At 42.6% G+C, this 21656-nt stretch overlaps 1 protein-coding gene across 2 annotated transcripts in view; it reads left to right on the plus strand.

Annotated features, from left to right (window-relative positions):
• Positions 1-21656, plus strand: part of gria4b (glutamate receptor, ionotropic, AMPA 4b) — a 152235-nt gene that overhangs the window by 68646 nt on the left and 61933 nt on the right. For both annotated transcript variants that reach the window (XM_061056386.1, XM_061056385.1), the window contains exons 3-4: positions 1755-1994; positions 19604-19788. In XM_061056386.1, the coding sequence (XP_060912369.1) occupies positions 1755-1994; positions 19604-19788 (425 nt within the window). The remainder of the gene's footprint in view (positions 1-1754; positions 1995-19603; positions 19789-21656) is intronic.

Below are 21656 nucleotides of genomic sequence, written 5' to 3' on the forward strand. Positions count from 1 at the left end.
TTCCTCTTTCTCCCTCTGTTGTTCTTGTTTGTCTCGGTAAAGAAGAGGAAGCTGCAGGCGGATCAGAAAAGACTCAGACCCTCTCTCTTGTTTGTCTGTACAGTAGAGTTGTGCACTCTTGGATTGAGACAGTGGGGTTTGTCAGTAAAGCAGCCCCTTTTGTTTGCTTCCCCCCCCCCATTTTCTCCTTTAACAAGAGCCACATCTCGAGGCTCGCTCTGATTCTCCTCGCACCAAGAAGCTGGCAGAGGACGCTCATTATCTTCCCCCCTTTTCTGTTGTTGTTCTGCGTGTGTGTGTGTAAAATGTGGGCAATTATAGCACTTTCTCTTGTAGAGAGCCAAAACCTTTCTATAATGAGGAGATCTCCTTAAGCAGGAAACACTGAGTGTGTGTGTTTTTGTGTGTGTTCAGAACAGATTGTGTAGACTTTATGGAAATGAAAAGTTTCCTTTTTAATTCAAAGTCTGACCGACGAATCACAACAGACGCAGGTTTGAGTTTGAGCTGTTTTTTGATGTCGCGCAGTGAGAATTACGATGTGTTTTGTTAATGGGGGAATACGTTCCTCTAGAACAAACGTACACGGCGGCGAGGGGAATGATTCAGTTTTGCTTCGAGGAAATCTTGCTACTGCTCGGTGTTTAGAATGAAGGGAAAAAGGGAAAAAGCTTTTGGAGATGAAAGCGTCAGAGGAAACGTTTGGTTTTGATCTCTGTTTACGGCGTTCGGCGGCGGCGGCTCCTGAAAGGACTTAAAGTGGTAATCAGCACGGTAATGGTTTTGTTATTTTCTTTTCCCAAGCACTCACCGCTGTGGTGATTTTTTTTTTTTTCACTGCATTTCTCCGAAATCAATTATCATTCAAAACAGCGAGCGTTTGTTTCGTCTTGATTATCTGTTCAAATGAGTACATGTAAAAAAAAAAAAAAAAACAATATGATGGTGACCGATGCTAACGGCAGCTATTGATGCGATGAAAACTGGAAATGTCACTTTGTGCTGAGATTTTTGTGTCGCTAACGACGACGCGCTTCTCTGGAGAGGAGGCCTCGTTTCCTCGTTGAGGTTGTTTGGCTCCAGCACAGTGAAATGATCACAGAGGAAAAGAGCTTCATAAAAGATACATCAACTGTCAAAGTCTTGATGTGTAACTGCGTGCATGCAGGATTTGAGAACAGAAATTCCTTTTTGTGCAAACAGGAGGGAGCAAAAAGACGTACAAATATTTGTATTACCAAGTTAAAAGCTGTTCTTAAATGTTCCACCTCTGTGTTATTCCAATCCACAGAGCTCAACCATCTCTTTCTCTCAGCTGTACAAAAAACTTTTACAATCTATTAGCACAATGTTTCAGTTTCCGGACGACAAACTTCTCCTCGGTCTTTTTTTAAATTAACAGCAGCAGGCAGCTGTTACGTAGCAGAGGGTCAAATAGTCCAGCTGCACGCTTCCTGCACATCACCAGCTGAGCATTTACTGTCTTTAAGCCATATGTTCAAGTCAGGCTCCAGGGGAGAATTCAACTTAATTCAGTTAAGATTCAAAGTTGGAATAAACTAATAACGTTTGTTTGTGTTTTCTGTCGTAATGAAAGGCAACTGTTCTCCACTAATGTGAATCACAACAGCTGTATGATGCTATAGGCTTCACTGGACTACTTTCAGAATGAGTGAAACAGACACTCCCTCTCACCTCACCTCTTTCTTTTTATTTATGAAGTAATAATGTCTGTTGTTCTTTTCTTCCTCCAGTTTGCTCCCAGTACTCCCGTGGTGTCTTCGCCATCTTCGGCCTGTACGACAAGCGCTCCGTCCACACGTTGACGTCCTTCTGCAGCGCCCTGCACATCTCCCTCATCACCCCCAGCTTCCCCACCGAGGGCGAGAGCCAGTTCACCCTGCAGCTCCGGCCGTCCATCCGGGGCGCCCTCCTGTCTCTGCTCGACCACTACGACTGGAACAAGTTTGTCTTCCTGTACGACACCGACCGAGGTGAGCGATGACAATCCACTTTCGTCTTTTCTCTGGAGACACATGTTAAAGTTTAATATTTACTCTGTCAGCAAGTGTGCACAGTCTACTTAGGCAGCGGCCATTTTCTATAGAAAACCAATGCAGCTCAGTGTTTTCAGCGCTCAGCGTCCTGAACATTAAATGTTACAATTCACATAGCAGACGCTTTTATCCAAAGCAAAGCAAACATCAGAGAGTAAGTACAACACCCAGCAATGCGGGGGATAAGCCTCTTGCCCAAGTACACGTCGGGCATATTGCTCGGCTGGGGATCGAACCCTCAACCTTTTGGGTAAGAGGTGACGACTCTACCAACTGAGCCACAGGATGTTTTTTGTCACCGCTCTCACAGCACCTTCACTCGAAAAATATCTCAACTTATGGAACACCAGCATGCTCATCAGTGTCAATTCTCTTCCAATCACAACAAAGAAGGGGGCGGGACTTCAGATATTAACCGTGTCAACAACAATGGTGGATAGGAAACTAATCCGACTCGGTTTTTTTTTTGAGGGCACATTTATTTTCACACTTAAATATAAATCAAGTATCTCCTCTGAAAATAACTCTGTGAGTCATGACTGTCTACAATGGGTGTAACACCCGAGTCCCACTGTCTGTGATGTTTTCAGAGTTTTCAGAGTCCTATCTTCACTTTGTTTACATCGCCCGGACGGCCGGCTGACTCCTCCCCTCGTGTATAAAAGTTGTTTAATTGAGGGACTAGAGAAAAGAAGAATAACATACTGTACTCACTGCTTAACTGTGTTTCTAGATCACGCTCATTTCAGGTAAATTTACATGCAGTGTGAAGATACGAGCATAATAAAGATCGCTAGCATTAGCATGCTAACACAACAATGCAGCGTGAGTTGTTTTGGTTTCATGCTGGAGCTCAAGGGCGACATCTGCTGGATCAAAAAAATATATGCATATAAAGCCTTCACTTTTTTGTATTTATTGAATAAAATCAATTATTAAGCTTAAAGCAGAAGTACTGAAGCGCTATAACGAAGCAGAAGTGCAGTGAGTGAATCTTTGTACCCTAGCAAAAAAAAAAAAAAAACTGCTAATGAATATATAAACCATGTACACACATACACATAAAAACATAAACCAGCACATACACTAAATTAAACCAACTCAGCATCCTGTTGGTTACATTTCTCTAAATGCTCTCCAAACACTCTTCTGGCCTCTTTTGTGCTTTTGTGTTTTTTTACCATAAAATCCTTCCTGATTAGTATTACATCAACCCGCCTTCTTTATAAATACGACATACTCATTTAAAATACTCTCATTGCTTTGCACAAAAAGGTCCGTAAGGTGTATTTTTTTTTTGCTCCTGCTGCATGGCCAACACTGAGGTGTGAATGGATGTGGCTTTAGAATAATGGCTGTTTTGTCCCCAACATGTCTTGGGGCCACGGAGCGATCAATATCACAGTGCAGTCACTCGTAGAGGTGTGATAGCGTTGGACCTTTTTCTCTCTCTCTCTCTGTTTCAGGCTCAATTCCCCCCCCCGACCCCCCCCCCCCCCCCCGCCCCCCGAGTCGGAGGACCTTGTTTTTTTTCTTTCGTCCTGTCACTCTCACTCTTTCTGTGTTTCGTCTTTTTTTGGGGTCTTTTTTCTGTCCCTCACCGAATCTCAGTCCCTCTCTCCCTCCATACACACACACACACACACACACACACACACCCACAGAGTCAATAGGTTTGTAGTTATTCAGCCTTTTCCCCCGTGTCACATTTCCATTACAAGACAGAATGGATATGGGCTACTGCTTGGATCTCCACATATCTCTTTTCATACATTTTCCAGAAGCTAGTCAGGGGTTTCATTCTGTGTGTGTGCGTCTGTTGGGGACCGCGGTGAGTGTGTGAGCAGACCCTGTGTGTGTGTATGTGTGTGTGTGTGTGTGTGTGTGTGTGTGTGTGTGTCAGCGAGCCGCGGAGTGAGAAGTGTATCAGCATGGCCTCCCCTCACAACGATTCATTCCCTGCCTCTTATCTCAGGTCGAACACGCTCGGCTGGGTAAAGAGCCTGCTCTCTCCCGCTGTACAAAAACCCACAAGTATCTGATCGAGGGTTCTCAAAAGACACAACAGAGGGTCCTCGCTGCGAGACGCACCAGCAGAGGACACACAACTTGACTTTTAGGTTGCTCTGTGCCTCGATCCAGCATTGCACCTGATTCGAGATCAGCATCATACTGCATTCACATGGATTCAGACGGAAGATAGACTACAACGTCTGAAAGAAAAGCACAAAACAAGACATGTTGTTGTGGTCAAGTCATCATTCCTGTCATGCATAAAAAGAGTGATTCTCTTCCTGCATGAAAGACTCCCTGCAAAAATAATCACATAGTAGTAATTGTTAAACTGTGGTTGTGGTGTATCACTCGTTTATCAGAGTCTTAATGTCACCTGTCCATCGTCCCTCTTTATTGTAAATTCTGTTGCACAGAACTGGGATCAAATATTTTATCATCCCCAATGACGACGCTTCCTCTCCCCAGGTCATCGATCGCCGATGCTGTTATGACACATGTTCACAAGGTAGTGTCTGTAGTGTTTGTTGTGTTTGGAATCAAACAGCCAGGTCAGGTTCATGCAAAACAAAACAACAACATGGCTGAGGTTAGGGAAAAGTTAAATCAAAGCCAAATCATAATAAATGCTGTCTAAAGAAAAGAAGCAGGTCTGGGCCGTACTCTTTGTAACATTGTCAGATAGACACAACAGGAATTCACCAAGAGCAAACACTTTGGAACATTTGGCGAAAGGCAGAAACCTCAAGCAGAAGCCGACTGCAGGTGAGCAGCCATCTGCTGCCGCTGCAGGATGTGAGGAGGAAGTGACAGAGGGACAAGCAGAAAGAAAGAGAGAGAGAGAGAGAACTGAGCCTCTTTCACACATTCGGTTCCAAGAACTTCTAGAAAATTCAAGGCAGCTTTCCCATGAGTTTACCCGACAGATACCTGCAGCTGCACATCAATTCTACTCATTGGCTTACCCTGAACTTTAATAGGGGGCTGGCAGGAAAAAGCTGAGGAGATGGGGTAAAAAATATGACTGTTTGCATTCACCGATAAGCTCGACTGGACAATTTCAGGATATTTTCTGGAGTGCAGTGCCCGTGTGAAAGGGGATGTAAAGTCAATGTTTTTAATCAGTTTGTCACAGGGTTAAAGATCTGTGTTGTTTGTTTTTCGAGTAATGGATTGGATCACCCATATCCCCAATCCTTGGCCCTAAGCAGACTTTCTTTGTATTTCTACTTCGTCTCTAACAGCAGTCAGGGATATTTTACACACAGGTATATCCTGGTGCATCTTTTAAATTTACAAAAGACTTATTTTTTGCGTCTGTATGAGAAGCTTCATGAAGCGCCGTGACAAATGTCCCAAACTGACACCTGGGGAATGAGAACTATAGCTGCCAACCACCGATGCAGTCAGAGGCGCTGCTTGTCAACAGGCAAGGTAGGCAACCGCTCGGGGGGTCCCAGACCAGTAGAGGGGCCCCCCCTGAGCGCTGACAAATTGAAACCTAAGCAGTGGTCCAAAATTTGAGTTCAAAGTTTGTCAATGAAAGTCAAAAAAAAAAAAATGAAGAGAAATGATCCGTCTATAGGAGAGGGAAAAGAAACAGGAAAAAAAGAGGAAGAGGAGTGAGCATCGGGACACTGGCAGACAGCACTTTAGCAAAGCAGCAAAAGTTACAGTGGTAAGAAAAAACTGCCTTATTAAAAGGCAGAAATCTTCAGCTGGATCCCCGGCTCATGACGAAACAGTCTTCACAGGCCTAGACTGCGCCGGGCTTGGAAAGGGATAGGGGGAGAGATGGGATAAGATGCAGGAAGAGGGCTAGAGAGCAAGGGGGTGGGGGGAGGCAGACCGTCCATCAGCAATCCGGTGGGGAGGGGAGGGGGTGAAGAACATTGGTTGAAGGACCCCTCAGTTGATTCTTGTTAATGATGCTAATGATAAATTGATGTGCTAACTTACTGTTTTTTTTCTCATCCTCGAAAATGACATCCACGTGAACCCAGCCTTAGTTTGTGACCTTACACAGTCATAGTTCATATTTTTTCCTGCCCCACTCTTTCAAAAGGGTCAGCTATAACTATTTAAAAGGTAGACGATCGATGATCTGTCAGGTGTTTCAAATCAACTCCGACAAAATAAAAAAGCAATGACCTCTGTCTGATGAAAGAGGAAGCATGGTAAAACATTCAGCTACGGTGCAGATACACTTGGAACTTTGATTCGGCACTCCAGATATTTATTTCATAAGACGAGTTCATAACATCTGGAAAATAGTGGCGAGAGAGAAGTGTTAAAACGAAAAAGAATCAGAGGCGTTGGAGCGTTGACGCGCGACACATGCAGGCTTGTCAGAGCTGATGGTGAGTGATAGATTTTGTGGAAATACAAGCACATCTGTTAAAGGAGACAGATGACTGATGGATGACTAAAACTGGGCTCAGAAACGTTCTTAAGTCGTGTCAGTACATGTTGGCCTTTACTCCGCAGTCTGACTGTGTTGCTGAGAGACACGGCTTCTCTTCTGTCTCTCTTCATTTCAAAACTGAACTAACACTCAGAAGTGGTGCGAAAAATGACTATTTGATCTATGATGATGTGTTCAGATGTGAACTTCTCACAGGGGCAAGAACAGAAAGAAATGGATTGTGGGTTTTGATAGAAGCATAAATTGAAATCGCTCGCAATTTCATCTGGCCTTGTCTCAAGATCCCATTCATGAAAGATGCTATTACTGCGCGCACATGCCCGTGAAGTTTTGCAGACGAGCAAAAATTTGCCGTTGGTATGAATCTGATCATTTATCTGTGTGATAAAGTGCAGATGGGTTTTTTTGTGCAAAGGAAAAACAAGGCAAGACAAAGGCGGTTAACTCTTAAAGTTTTATTCTCCATGAAATATCTTCTCAGAATCAGAATCAGAATCAGAATCAGAATCAGAATCAGAATCAGGGTTTTAATGCCAAGTACATTTACACATACAAGGAATTTGACTTGATGTATTGGTGCTAAACAATTTACACAGAAATAAAGCAGAACTAGCAACAACTTAAATAATACAGTATAAGAAGCTATTACAATATATCAAATAGAATTTAAAAATGTAAAATATAAAATATAAAAAACACAAAACTCTGGGTGTGACACCAAGTAAAGGTTGAGTCAGCAGCTTTTTCCTAAAAAATAAAATATAGAAAAGTAATGCCGCTCAATCATCACTTTTGGGCTTCAACACATGTCTGGTGGTGACAGTGTGTGCAGAGGCTCTGTCCTCGTCCTGTTGTTTTATTGTTTGCTTTAGTCTTGGTTGAGCGGGACGTTTCTGGGCGGAGAGCTGGTGTATTTCCCCCCAGCCAATGACAGCGCGCAGATGCATTTAGTAGTGGGTACATTGTAGCAATAGGACACGATTCAAACCTGCGAATGTGACCTGATGTGGACGTAGCTGCAAAGAAGAGAAAGTATAATCATAGTGTGGCGAAACGCGAAATGAACCTTGTGTTGGCCTTCTCCTCGGACCAGGAGTTGGTGTGCTTTCTGTTGGACAGGCAGTCGCAAACCAACGGTGGTTAGCTTGTGCTAGCTTGAAGTAGCTTGCAGTGAAGGTGCAAGCAGTACACACTACATCCTGCAGTGAGAGAAGAGCCCAGGAGGAGGGGCCCAGTTTAAATGTTGTGTTTACAAACTGCAACAAACAAAGTTACTGACTCCATCTTTAAATATGCAAATTTGTCACAAACTCTCTGAAGCCTTGAATAGTTTCACACTGGTGCTTGTTTTTTTTTAATACTTTTTGCAATTAGGCTCATTTGCATAAAGAGAGGGGTAAACGTCTTCACCAAACGTATGCCTCACACTTTAATTTAAGCAGGTGCAAACAGCTGCAGTGCACCTGAATGTTATTGCTTGGCAGCGCAGTAAGAGGTGCATTATCTTTTTCGAGGTGCTCAGAGGTTTTGTGTTAATTCACCTCTCTGCGTTAAAGCACACGTGTCCTTGACTTATCCTCCAGCAGAGGGTGTTCCTTAAAAGCACTTCCCATCAGACCCACAACCCCTCGTCCATTTTTTTTTTTCATCGTGAAGCGATAATCCTCTCTGTGTCTCCTCGCCTTTACCTTAATGGATGGAGGGAAGGGTGTTCACTGACTTTGTAAAAACTCAACTTCCTGACGTTAACCTTGGATTGTGGATTACAGAGGCTCTGTGTGGAGGTGAAGCAATGACATGTAGTGTTTCATCGAGGTGAACAGTTTGCAGTTTGGACGGTGGCAACAAGCTAGAAAGTTGAAAATTAGAACACTTAATTTTGATAAACATAAAGTTTAGAGCAGGCATGCAGAGTCCAATCTACTTAAAAATTCTTATTTTCTGAAATTGAGCAAAGTATTTCACAATCTTTAATCCTTAATTTACATGAACGGTGATATCAGATATTATACTTTTCTGAATGAGAGGTCAATAGAGCTCAACGGTGACCGCCCACTTGTTCGGCGTCTCTGGTTCCAGAAGTAAATTTTCCCATTTAAAGCCTCCACTGACATTTCATAAAATCGTTAAATCAATATGTTCAATCCTGGAAACAAGTCAACCAAACTACCCAAATACTCCTGACTATAAAACATTTGATTTTGCACCAAAAAAAAAAAACTGTAGGAAAATGCAGATAAAGGCAAATGTGCATGACTGTGGAGATCTTTTTTTTATGTCTGCAGCCTGCAGGTGGATGCAGGAGAGAAGGCGGGGCTGAAGGTATGAGCGCAGTGCTGACGCAGGGCGGCAAAAAACAGGGCAGAGAAGCAGAGATGGGAAATGTTGCAGTTTAAATAGACCGTCAGTTTTGAAGGATTGCTTTTGTCAGGTGATTGTGGAGAAGGAGGCTTGTGCAGCTCAAAGGGTTCCCTCTATTTTCTTCTTTTTTTTTTACACAAATATAGATTTTGAATTAAACGTTTAAATCTTCAATAAACAGAAAAGCTTTATACGCTCTGGTTGCCTGTTTTGCTGACAATTTGTTCTTCTCATGGGCAACTTGATCTTGGTGACTTCTTTAGATTTTTCAGTAAATTTCATGTCCATTAACTCTTTTAAATAATGGAGAACAGGGGACAGATGTGATGCTACCACAGCAGACTCCATTAGCTCTGTGTTTTCTGTATTAATGAGAACATTGCTGTATTTGCTGAAGTTTGATTTTCTTTAGTGTCAGTCCTGCTGATGGCTCTGTCCATAGTGCTGAAACCAATCAGCAGCACATTCCCTCTGACTGATGGCTGATGTTTGGGCTCTGCCTTTCCTGTTGAAGCTGTTGTCATCCTTAACGATGTGAAACTCTTGGCTGTCAGGGAATCTGATGTTCTGGATGTAAAGCTGCAGATATAAGAAACACCACCGGCTCTCTGTGGGTGATGCTTCTGCTTCTAGCTGCTGCTCAATGAAATGCACTGATGACCTGCTGTTGTTACAGCCAGTGCTGTTGGATTTCTTCACGCGATATTTCTGTCAAAGTACCCTGAAATAACTTTTTGAAGAAGTTTACTAGTTGTTGTTTCTATTGTATTATAAACTAAAGTCAAAACAATCATTGTTATGTAAGTCTGATAAATCAGCCATGAATGTTGTGTAATGTTGTGAAGTGCAAACAAGCTGGTGGAGGCCTGAGAGGGCGAGAGGACAGAGAGGTGCTACACAAATAAGCTGAGGCCAGATGAACTCAGGCGTTCACTCCTTCCTGACGCCTATTGGCTGCTGAGCCAGGAAGTTAAACTAAACCAACCTCATACAGGCAGAGAGGGCAGGAGGTCACAATGTGTTCAGATAGAGGTCATGACATAAGTACAAACATGAGTATATCTGTTACATACCTAAACAATACTTATACAACAAAATAAGCCGTACATGGTGTAACTTACTTAAAGTCTTTCTATGTGATTTTTCACACTTAAATATAATATAAATCAAGTATATCCTCTGAAAATAACTCTGTGAGTCATGACTGTCTACAATGGGTGTAACACCCGAGTCCCACTGTCTGTGATGTTTTCAGAGTTTTCAGAGTCCTATCTTCACTTTGTTTACATCGCCTGGACGGCCGGCTGACTCCTCCCCTCGTGTATAAAAGTTGTTTAATTGAGGGACTAGAGAAAAGAAGAATAACATACTGTACTCACTGCTTAACTGTGTTTCTAGATCACGCTCATTTCAGGTAAATTTACATGCAGTGTGAAGATACGAGCATAATAAAGATCGCTAGCATTAGCATGCTAACACAACAATGCAGCGCGAGTTGTTTTGGTTTCATGCTGGAGCTCAAGGGCGACATCTGCTGGATCAAAAAATCACATATAAAGCCTTTAAAGAGGGCTTTTTGAAAGAAGTCATCACAAACTATTTTTACTAGGACTGGTATAGTACAGTTTTTTTTTTTACTAATAGGCCATACCTGACTGACTCACCATGCAGACTTTGGAACTGCTGATACGACGAATCTGACCTTCATGCCACATTAAAACTGTACGCTAGAAAACAGTATCCAGAAAATGACGCTTTGAGGGTTCCTGAAGCATCGTCATCACTTTGATGCCTCGAGCCTCTAACAATATTTTGATGACTTGAGAATGAGACGGAGCTGCTTATTCCTGCATTTTTTTGTTCTCCCCCCCCCCTCAGTGTCCCTTATTCATTTATTTTTTGGACCAGCAGCTTTAGCTGATCACTCAAATCTGTTTCACCGCCTGGCAAAGCATGAAAGCAAAACTCCTGCTGCACGTGCAGTTTACGCAATCCTTAAAAAGAAAATCACGAGCCGTTCTTTTCTGCACGCGGCTGCAAAAGCAGAGAAAGGCAGCGTCCCTCTAATTATTATTTCTGTGTATTTAATTTGATACTGCACTGCAACGCTCTCTCTATGAAAGAGTGAGTAAGAGGCACACTTGCTTATTTACCTCATGAGATTTTGTAAGACGAGGGTATGAATGTGCCTCACTGTATACGTGTGTGTGTGTGTGTGTGTGTGTGTGTGTGTGTGTGTGTGTGTGTGTTTTCTGTGTGCGCATGCGTGTGCTTTTCAGAAGGCTTTTGGGTGCAGGCTGCAGCACTCTGGCCTGAGGATTTTTTTTCTCGCACACAGGGCCAGGCATTCATCCAGTATTGACTGTAATGTAGAATCAGCCCACGCATGGCTGAGCTCAGTCAATGAGCGCCAGTCTGATTCCCTGAATCAAAGCTCCAGAGATACAAGAGGCTGTTACTGTAGTCCACTGTGTGTGTGAGCGAGCGTGAGCGTGCATGCATGTGGTAGGCATGCGTGCGAGCGTGCATGGGTGTGAGTGAGTAAGGGAGAAACAGAGAAAGAGAGAGAAAGTGTGCAGAGCTTTTTGTATTAGCGACCCTAAAATTAACACGTAAACATTCAAAATCATAAGCAAAAATAATTGTTTTGTAAATAACGTAAATATTAAAAAGGTAGTTAATACATCAGAGAGGAAATACAAGGGGAAAGAAGAGACAAAGAAAAAACATTACAGAGGAGAAGAAACATAGAAGAAAAGAGATGAAACGAGGCGGCATCAAAGGAAAGAGGAAACAAGAAAATAAAGCAAAGAAGTAAACGAAAGGAGACGAGAGGAGAAAACAGAAGAGTAAAGATTAGGTGACGAGAGGAGAGGTAATGAAAGGAAAGAGGACAAGGGGGAGAGAAATTAAATGAAAGGAAAGGTGATAAAACAAGAGGAGGAAAGGGAAGACAAGTGGAGGGTAAGGAGGGGAGGAAAGAAATGGAAATCAGGAAGGTGAATATAACTCAAGAGGGGAATAAATAAAGGATGGGGGAAACAAAAGGAGAAAAGACGAGAGGGTAAGAGAACAAGGGAAGGAAAGGTAAGAATAAAAACAGAGAGGAGAGAGTGAAGGACAAAAAAAATGGTTTGCAGAGGAGTCAAAAGACGAGGAAAGGAGAAGCCGGAGAGGAGAGAAAGAAAAAATGTACAAAAAATAGGAAAGAGGTTTAGAAATGGAAACAAGGATGGAAGGAAGGGGATGAAGTGAAACTACAGGAGAGGAAAGGATAGAGATAAGAAATGAAGGAGGGAGGAAAGACAACAAGGGATTATAAAAAAAGAATGACAGGGAACCCAACCAAAGGAGACAAGAAAGGGAGGAAAGGTGAGGACTGCGAGCTACAAGGGAGGAGAGAGAGGAGGCAAAACAAGGCGAGAGGATTCAAGAGGATGGGTAATAAAAAAAAGACGAGAAGGAAACAAGCGGGCTGGAAGCAGCGGTGTTTGCAGGCCATGATGAATGAGTCTGTTTAAAAGAAAAAGACTTTGTGTACTCTGAGAGGAAAAGGCCGACTCAATGAGGAGGAGGAAGGATTCAGTCCCAACACAGACTCTGACATTTATTACACCGGAGGGTAAAAGACAGGACGGCAACACGGAGGAAAAGGGAAATAGAGAAGGAGAAAAACAGTAAGGAGAAAAGATAGAAGAGGAAAATGGAAAACAATAAGAGAGCAAAAGAAAGAAGAAGAAGGAATTAAAAACAGAAGGGAATAAAAGATCAAGATGCAAAAATGAAGCCAATGCAGAAGTGTAAAAACTGCAGTTCCGGGAGTGTCCACTTGAGGCTTGTTCTAAAAGTCACATTAACACTCATTCAAGACTTAAACATGTTCACAGTCTGCTTCAAAAAACAAATCCAGTCTGAATAGCTCATGTCTTTATTGGCACACAGTACGGGGGTTGAGTTTTATTTGTTTTTATTTTATGAAGGATAAGAGTTAATCATAAAAAGGGGCGTGGCTAATCTGGCTATCAGGTGTGTGTGTGTTGTAGCTGTTTGTCCGGAGGCTTGAAACCAACCTGAGCTCCACTGGATTAAAAGTTACTTTGAGGGAACATTTTCAATATGGTGGCTGCCAACGCTGGGCTTCAAAAGTCCACTTCAGGAACCAATAGGTGACGTCCAGGTTTATAATGCAGTCTATTGACAAGATAGAAGAAGATAATGGATACGAAGAAGAGATATAAACATGACAGGTAAAGATAAAAGAAGTAGAAGAAGAATTTGAAAACATAAAGAAGGAAAAGATCTAACGGAAGGAAGGACAGACATAAAACTCAGATATCTTCTCCTCTCTCAGTGCTGCTGCTGCTGCTGCTGCTGCCTCCATCTAGCGTCCGGCTCTGCTCCAATCACCACAAACCCGCTGCAGCGTCGGCGTGCCCGGCGGCCTGTGTGGCTGTGTCTCTGACGCTGATGCTGATTGCGGCTGGCTGCTGCTCCACGCACTGCCTCAGGGCTACACATTTATCAGCTGGTAATCAGCTGGCCCACTGCATGCTTTGGTTGGCTGGACCGCCTTCACTGCGGCTTTCTGTCCGTATGCTGCGACCACCGTGCAGCTCAATGGGATATGATGGGACTTCTTATTGTAACGTAGAGCAGTGTGTTTCAAAGTGGGGGTCCCGACCTCCCAGGGGGGTTCATCAGGGGGGGGAACTAGGGGGGCTGCAGAAACGTGGAGGGAAGAGGGGGGAAATCAATGAATAACATTTTAACATGTTTTTTTTTTTTAGATGTTATTAATATCTGCATATAAAAATCTCTTTTGTTAATTTGAATAAATAACGTGCACCACTTGAGCCAGTCAGAATCAAGCAGCCGTTATGAGTGACACTCGTATCAGAACGTTTCTTTACCACTAAATACTGGTTACCTAGAAGTGTTAAATGCAGTATTACCTCCAGACTCAAGAACTCTTTCTTTCCCACTGCCGTCCGACTCCTAAACAACTGTGTAACAATCACAAACTACCTCATGCTCAGTTTAAATTTTCTATTTGCACTCTACTGCCTTCAAGTTGCCTTATTTTTTGTATATTTTGTATATTTGGATATATTATTATTGTTTTTATTCGGCTATGTTTAATTTTAATATTTTATTGTTGGCATTCATTGTGGACAGCAAAGAAAGAATTTAATTGTCCAGGGAAACGTGTTTCCTACTGTGCACATAAACATTTTGAATCTTGAATCTTGAATCTTAGGACTCTAAAAATGGAAACATTTCCAACGAAGAATTTAATTACAAAGACTTTTTACAAGAGAACAAAGACAAGTTGAATGTGATGATTGAAAGAAAAAGAAAAAATGTATATGTTTACTGTCATTAGTGAGCTTGTACATCTGCATTAAAACTCTCTGCTGATGGAGACAGTATAAACGAAGATCTAATAAATGAACCGTGTGTTAGGTTTGGCATATTTTCAATGTGCCCCAGATTATTGATTTATTTTTTGTTGTTTGTTCCTGCAACCGAGCGACACCTGAGAAGCCAGGTTGGCTGTGCACAAGGTACCTTGTTGGTTGTTCATACTTTATTCTTTATTTCGGACCTGTAGGTCCATATCAGTATTACGTAATTGAAGAAGTGTAGCATCCAAACCTTCACATTTCAACACAGATTCTACCCACTGGTGCATTTGGCAGGAGAACAGACGCAGAGAAGACACAAAGTTTGTTGGTTTTATAACTTTCTACACTCCTCATAACTCTCTGCTGTCTGGGGTCATGTTGTGCTAAAAAAAATGGGAATAATAGCTAAAAGCATAAATGGCATTTCCAGAACCTATGTTTGTGGTTTGTTGGTTAAAATCCAACTGTTGTGTTACCAAATTGAACGCCTCTATATCAGACCAAAGAGAAACTCGTGTTAACTGCAGTGTAATGACTTAAACTCTGGTTTCACACCACAACACACCAACAGTCGGCCCGAGCAGCTGCTCATTTGTAGCTGAAACAGCATCAGTCGATGGAGTCGATAGCAGCAAAGTAGCTGCAGAGACCACAGGGAGTCATTTTTAGCCCAGTCTGTGGCACACAGCTCGGCCTTTGTGTTATCTTTATTTGTCAGGGACAATGTACCAAAAAAAACAAAAGCCGTCATTTCCAACCAAAACAAAGGACACTCTATATCCGATTTAGCTAGCAGCTACTGTCTGTGTGCAGTCCCTGGACAGGAACGCCACAAAGTAAATGTTGAAATAAGGATCTTAAGTTTGTTCAAAACCAGGGGGGGCTGGAGACTTCCAACGTCTTTAAAGCAGTTAAAGTCGTTTTTCTTTTTTTTGAGTTTTCCTCCTTGGAGAGACAAAACGCTGCAAGAAAATGGATCCGCAAGTTTTAGAAAGTTCTGTTTGTGAAAATGTATCAAATAAATCAGTATCCCCACGGAGAGTGCTCCACATATAAATCAACACAGCTTTTTCTTTATGTGTTGTATAAAAAATGATCACGTAAACAGACAAAAAGGAGAAAATATATGAGATGCACTGATGTATCCGTTGATTATCGTTATCGGCTGATCTCTGCCCTGATGACAGATATCGGCAAATAATGTGACATTATGGGTAATGTGTATTTGTTGTGTTGCATCAATTTAATGCTGGAAAGCAAGTTTACATAACTGTTGATTCAGAGAAGAGGTGGTTTTATTGGGCGGAAGAAGTCACCTGTTGGACAAACTGAGTTGATTTCATGGTCAAAGTGAAAGAACATGTCGGTAATTTACCCGACGATAATATCGGCTGATATTATCATATCCAGTAACTATCGATATCGACTAATTTAATCGCAGATATGCACCGATATTACTATATTTAGTCACCACTACCACACATCACTATTAAACTAGCAGTTTCCCTTTCACCAGCAGAGGGCGCTATATGGATTACAACACGCATCATAACTCTCCAGAGTGTCAGGCGGTGATGCACCTACAAGCGTAGTTACTTTCCAGTTGAGTGACCATCTTGTCTACATAACATATATTTTCCACAAGTCTTTGATAACTGCATTTTATGGATCAATGCAATAAGTAGTTATATATCTCTATCAATCTATCTCTACGGATTGAACATAGATCTTAGAAAAACATTGGATGATACATCAGATTTTCTTTTCTCTCCCATGTCAGTATCGATATCGGCCCCAAAAAATCTCATATCGGTCGGACCAAAGGTGCAAAATAATGGAATTTTAAACACAATGATTAAATGCAATTAACAACTGAAAGCCCTAATGATAACGTTCATCTTGGGTGCAAAGGTCATACGTGTGCAAGTGTGAATTCTGATACAGCAAAAGGTCACTGTAACTGTAAGGTAACTGCAGTTTGGAGATACAGCCGCAGTAATTAAACACCACTATCAGGTCAAAACAAGGAGGGCTTAAATTCCCATCAGCCTCAGCTGTGCTTTAATGTTCAGCGCTAATTAACAAATACAGGCATGCTGACGCACTAAGCTAACAGGGTGAGCGTGGGTCACCTGCTGAACATCTGCACGTTAGAAGTGTCGTCGTCAGCATGCCGCAGTGTTGACGTTAGCATGTAGCTCAAAGCCTTTAAGTCCTCGAGGGACCATTAAGACCTGCAAGGCAAAGGTTGTGTGATGTGGACGGCTACGTTGGCAAAAACAACGAGAAAGCTAATATAAGAGCAGCAGAGGAGTTGTGCACGCTGCAAGGTGACGATTCTCATGATGAGGGTTTGATTTAAACTCACAGAGGAAAGCCAGAGGGATTAAAGCCTTTCACTCTCTGTGCACCTCATTATTTGGTGAAATTGTGCCAGAAAACCCAACTCTGCTTCTATTAGCTCATTAGCATCAGCTTGAAGTTTGGGTTGTTTGCAAGCTGTAACTAAAAATTGTCAAAATTTCATTGAAAACTGAAATGTTGTTCAGATTATGTACTTTACTTTAACACCATTTTGATGATAATTGATGCTTTTTTTTTACTGGGACTGGGGTAACAAGATTCACATATTTCTTGACAAAAGTGGCTCAAAATAAGGTTACTGCCTTAGATACATACTAAGGTAAGTCATTTTTAATGGTAAGTAAATGCCATGCAGTAATGGAGGATTGTTGACCACCACCACCTCATGTCTATGTGCTTCTTTAACCTGCATTTTTACCAAGAATATTCCCATTGAGATACAAACTCTGTTTTTACGAGGGAGTCCTGGCCAAGATGGCAGCAATAAAAGTTTCACACAAAGAACGATGTGCAGAGGTCTAATGTGCAACAACACCAAAATATATCAAATCTATACCCAGCATTTAAATATTCAGTGTTTTATAGATCAACCTTTATCAGACCTTCCCCCCCCCCCCCCCCCCCCCGCTCTTTTCTTTGTCTATTTGTTTCTTTGTTGGTAAAAATATAAGCTTCAAACTCAATAAAAGAAGGGAACTAGTTTTGGTTGACCATGAACTACGACATTTATCTGCAACTCCTCTTATCTGTCAGATCATTTAAAAAACAAAGGCGTGAATCAGCAAAATATGTGCCTGATGTAAAGTCTTTATTGAAGCATTTTTTTGCCCTTAAACATGCATCCCCTCTTGTCTTTTGTCATAACTGAGAAAATGAACAGTGATTGGGTCTCTTTGGGGATTTCGCTTCCCAACGCTTCTGCAGCTGTATCCAAAATGTCATGAACCCCCCCCCCCCCCCCTTTAGGAGCATCTAAGGACAGTCTGAGATGATACAAGCACTAGTGAGTGTGTGTGTGTGTGTTTGTGTGTGTGTCCCTCCTGGCACCGACATCCCTCTAATGGGGAGCAGGGGGTGAGGGAGGGGATGGTAGAAGGTGGAGATGGAGCCGGGTTGCCAGAGCACAGGTTAATCCACTAATTGGGAGCAAAGGGAGACGGGTTGCCAGATTGTGATGGCCACCAGGAGGGGCCGTTTAAGGGGGACATCTGTTCATGCTGGAGAACAGCCGCCCTCACAGCTCCCGAGCTTCCTCCCTGACACTCATCTTCTTCAGACACAAACATGACAGCGAGGAGCGAGCCCTACATCCCCTACTGGGTCTTCACAAGAAGCGAGTCCGAGTCCTTGAACGGTACAGAAGACAGGATTTTTTTTTCCGGTTGGACAAAAATGAAAAGCTTCGAAAAGGAGTTTGCTTTCGTTTTTTAAAAAAAGGAAGGGTGTTTTCTGCCAGGGGTGTTGTGTCAACTGAAGCCAGTGTTCGCTCAAAGCAGCAATTATCAGGTTGTGTTTTATCCCTTCACAAGGTCCAACGAGCCGCACTGCAGCCAAGAAGTTTATCAGCTGAACGTTCTTCAGTAAACATATTCAGGAGCTGTTACACTCAGTCGTTTAGGGAGCAAGTCACACGTCATGTTGACCGTAATAAATGAGCAGAAAGTTAAGAGTCAGGATTCAGATCGACGATAAAATACAGTAACACTGTTAAGCGTTTCTACTATTGGAGTACTTCTTCAAAAATGAGTATTTTGTAAAGCTTAGAGTCCACCTAGCGTTTTTAAAAGCGCCGGTTGGGAGCGCTCGCTGGAAGCTTTTGTGCTGCAACAGTCTGTTGACAACTGACCAACACTGCTCTGTTACTTTTCACTGCGTGTTTTATCGGCAGGCGACAAAACTACGGGGAACATCAAACATTTGGAAAAGAGCGCCGGTGACGTCCTCACATCAGCCCACTTGGACTCCTTTTTCCTGCGGCAAAATTACTAGCGGTCTGGCAGGAGAAATCCTGATTTTTTTCAGCAGATTTCTGCAAGTGTGATAGCCCTATAAGTCGAATAAACACCTCGATGTTGCGGTTGGAATCTAAGTTAAAGCAAAAAATAACAAAGGGGAACACTGTACAATGAAATGAAAATTTAAATCTGTTTTCTTGTCTCTACTTTCTACATCTCTTATTGCACCTGAGGTTATTGCACACATATTTTTCACATTATATAATTGCACTGTTTTTTTGTTTTTTAAGGTTAATATTGCACACTTGTATTGCACTGTGAGGTGGTCAGCTGTCCATTTAGTCTGTGAGGTGTGGGGGTGAGGTGCTTCCTTCCCATCTTAATGTCCTGCGCTACAAGTCTCACGGCAGCAGGGAAAAAGCTGTTGCGGTAGCGGGCCTTGTGGGTGGAGATGGCCTGTGATGTCGCAGGTTATAGCCCGAGTTCTTCCACCTGAACAGAGCACGAGCTGGTGGCTGTTTGTCCCTGAGGATGCTCTGTGCTTTTCCCCTGCAGCGCTGTGTGTACAGTGTGTCCATGGAGGGGAGGTTGGGGATGATGCTAGAGCGAGAGCCACGCATTATTGAACAGAGGAGACACAATTTCTGATGTGTCAGCTGAAAGAGTTAAACATAAAGAACTCCATGGATGGAGTCCTATCAGTTTGGGGATTGCTAACTTATTCGTCGATTATTTGGTATGTGACGTTTATGGTCAACAGGGTGAAGGTCAAACTAGCTGAAAGGGGCTTATCGTCACCTAGCGTAGTGGAGTGAGACGTACTTGTGTCAATAAATCGATTCTCCCCCAGTGCTTGTGTACTGGGACAAGGACAGTAGTCCAATTAAACAGGACGGGTTAAATCAACCTGACTGTGCATTGGCTCCACATCCTGTTCAGGTACTCTTGTCTTGTGGGTAGTTTCAATAAGCTTTCCTGTGTTTTCCTCACGTGTGTCTCCTCTTCTGTGTCTGTCCGTATCAGGATATGCCATCCTGCAGGCCATCATGGAGAAGGCGGGACAAAACAACTGGCAGATCAGCGCCATCTGCGTGGAGAACTTCAACGACGCCAGCTACAGACGGCTGCTGGAGGATCTGGACCGGAGACAGGAGAAGAAGTTTGTAATCGACCTCGAGGCGGAGCGGCTGCAGAACATGCTGGAGCAGGTGACGTCAGCCTTCACTTTTTATCACTTCATCCTCGTTTGCCTGAGAGAAAGACGTGTGTGACGTGATGTGTGACAGCCGTGCTTTGAATGTCGTTTTCATGATGAGCAGTCACACAAACAGGCAGCAAGTTAAGCCAAGATGTTAGTCCTAATGTTGGCTTTCAAACACAGAAGGTGAAATGAAATCACTATACTCTAAATTAGAGAAATATATATCTATAAGATGTGGCATATTCTGATCAGAATGAATAACTTCACCTTTATTGTGAAGGTTCCTTCAAAATAAAAGCTTTTTGCAACACGCTTCTATCGAGCAATCAAACTTTATTTGTGTAGCACTTTTCATAAAATTATAATGTAGGACAAAGTGCTTCACATATAAACAAATAAACAAACACGCACACACACACACACACACACACACACACACACACACACACACGTCATGGATAAAGAACCAGATAAATACAAGTACTGACAGACAGAGGAAAAACAGATGGTAATGTGAAAATAAGATTAATTAATTATTAATGGATATTTATTTGTGTGTGTGTGTGTGTGTGTGTGTGTGTGTGTGTGTGTGTGTGTGTGTGTGTGTGTGTGTGCGCGCACATCACACTTCAGGCCACCCCTGCATGAGTCAGCCCCCCAGTGTGGCCCCCCCAACTTAAAAAAGTCTGGACGTACCCCTGCAGACGACCTCTAAGGGCTCAACATTTAGAAGCTAATTTGATAGATAGCTAGCAGCGAGACCATGAAGAGCTTCATAAACCAATAAAGAAGCTTCTCAAACAAACAGGTAGGCGATGCAGAGACTTTAGAAGCAGGGTGACGCGTGCTCTCCTTCTGGTCTCCGTCAGCAGTCGTGCAGCTGCAGCGGCTCGGAAAAATATTCTTTTTTTTAGGAAGAGCCCGAAAGTGGAGCATTGCAGAAGTAAATCCTGCAGGTTATGAAAGTGTCAATCAGTGTCTCTGAGTCGGCTCGAGGGAGAAACGGCCACACTCTGGGAATGTTTTGTAAATTATTAAAATGCCACTCTGGAAACACGATAAAGCAGATGATTCTTAACTCTTTTATAACGGGAAATAAATCCCAAATATACAAATAACACCTGAGATGTGTGCGCAGTACTTCCACACAGGAACGCTCTGACTAAGCAGATTAATATTACCTGAGGGGCAGGTCTTTGTTTTCTTATTATGCTAATTAAGCACATTGGCTCCGAGCCGCCCGTTTTTCACACCTACATTTTCTTTGAGAAGTGGCCCATTCAGATTTGCATATAGATAAAAGCGCAGGCACTTTAAATGTAAAGCATTGGCTGTCAGATCTGGAAAATGTCCCCCCTGTTTCCCTCGTCTGAATTGAACGTCATCATTATTTTGTACTTCTGGCGCTCGCCGAAACAATAATTTAATAACCATGTTAAATAATATGACTCAAAGCATCAGAGAAAAAAGTGAGACGAGGAAAGAAGAACAAGCAGTGAGACTTTTATAAGAATGTATAAAAACTGATAACAAAGAGACAAAGAAACTGTCCGTATAGTGACTCGACGCTTTCTATTCATTTTCTATGGAGAGCCAGAGAGGAAGTTGCGCAATGCATTATGGGATCTTTGCGCCGCACCAGAGGTCTAATCTATGCAAATGACTCCAGCAATTTGCTGCAAAGCGCGTCTATCCAATCAGGTGCATTCATTGAGGCTACTTCACCACATAGAGAACAAACCACATGACGTATTTTTGTAGGCCGACCCTGAAGTAGCATCGACCATGGCGTCTAACCAGAATCCTCCTATGGGATGTTTTCATTGGATTTTGGATCATTGCAGAAAATAATCTCTGTGGCAAACGCACGTTTCT

This window comes from Labrus mixtus, chromosome 14 (genome assembly GCF_963584025.1).
Source record: "Labrus mixtus chromosome 14, fLabMix1.1, whole genome shotgun sequence".
Taxonomy (NCBI): Eukaryota; Metazoa; Chordata; class Actinopteri; order Labriformes; family Labridae; genus Labrus; species Labrus mixtus.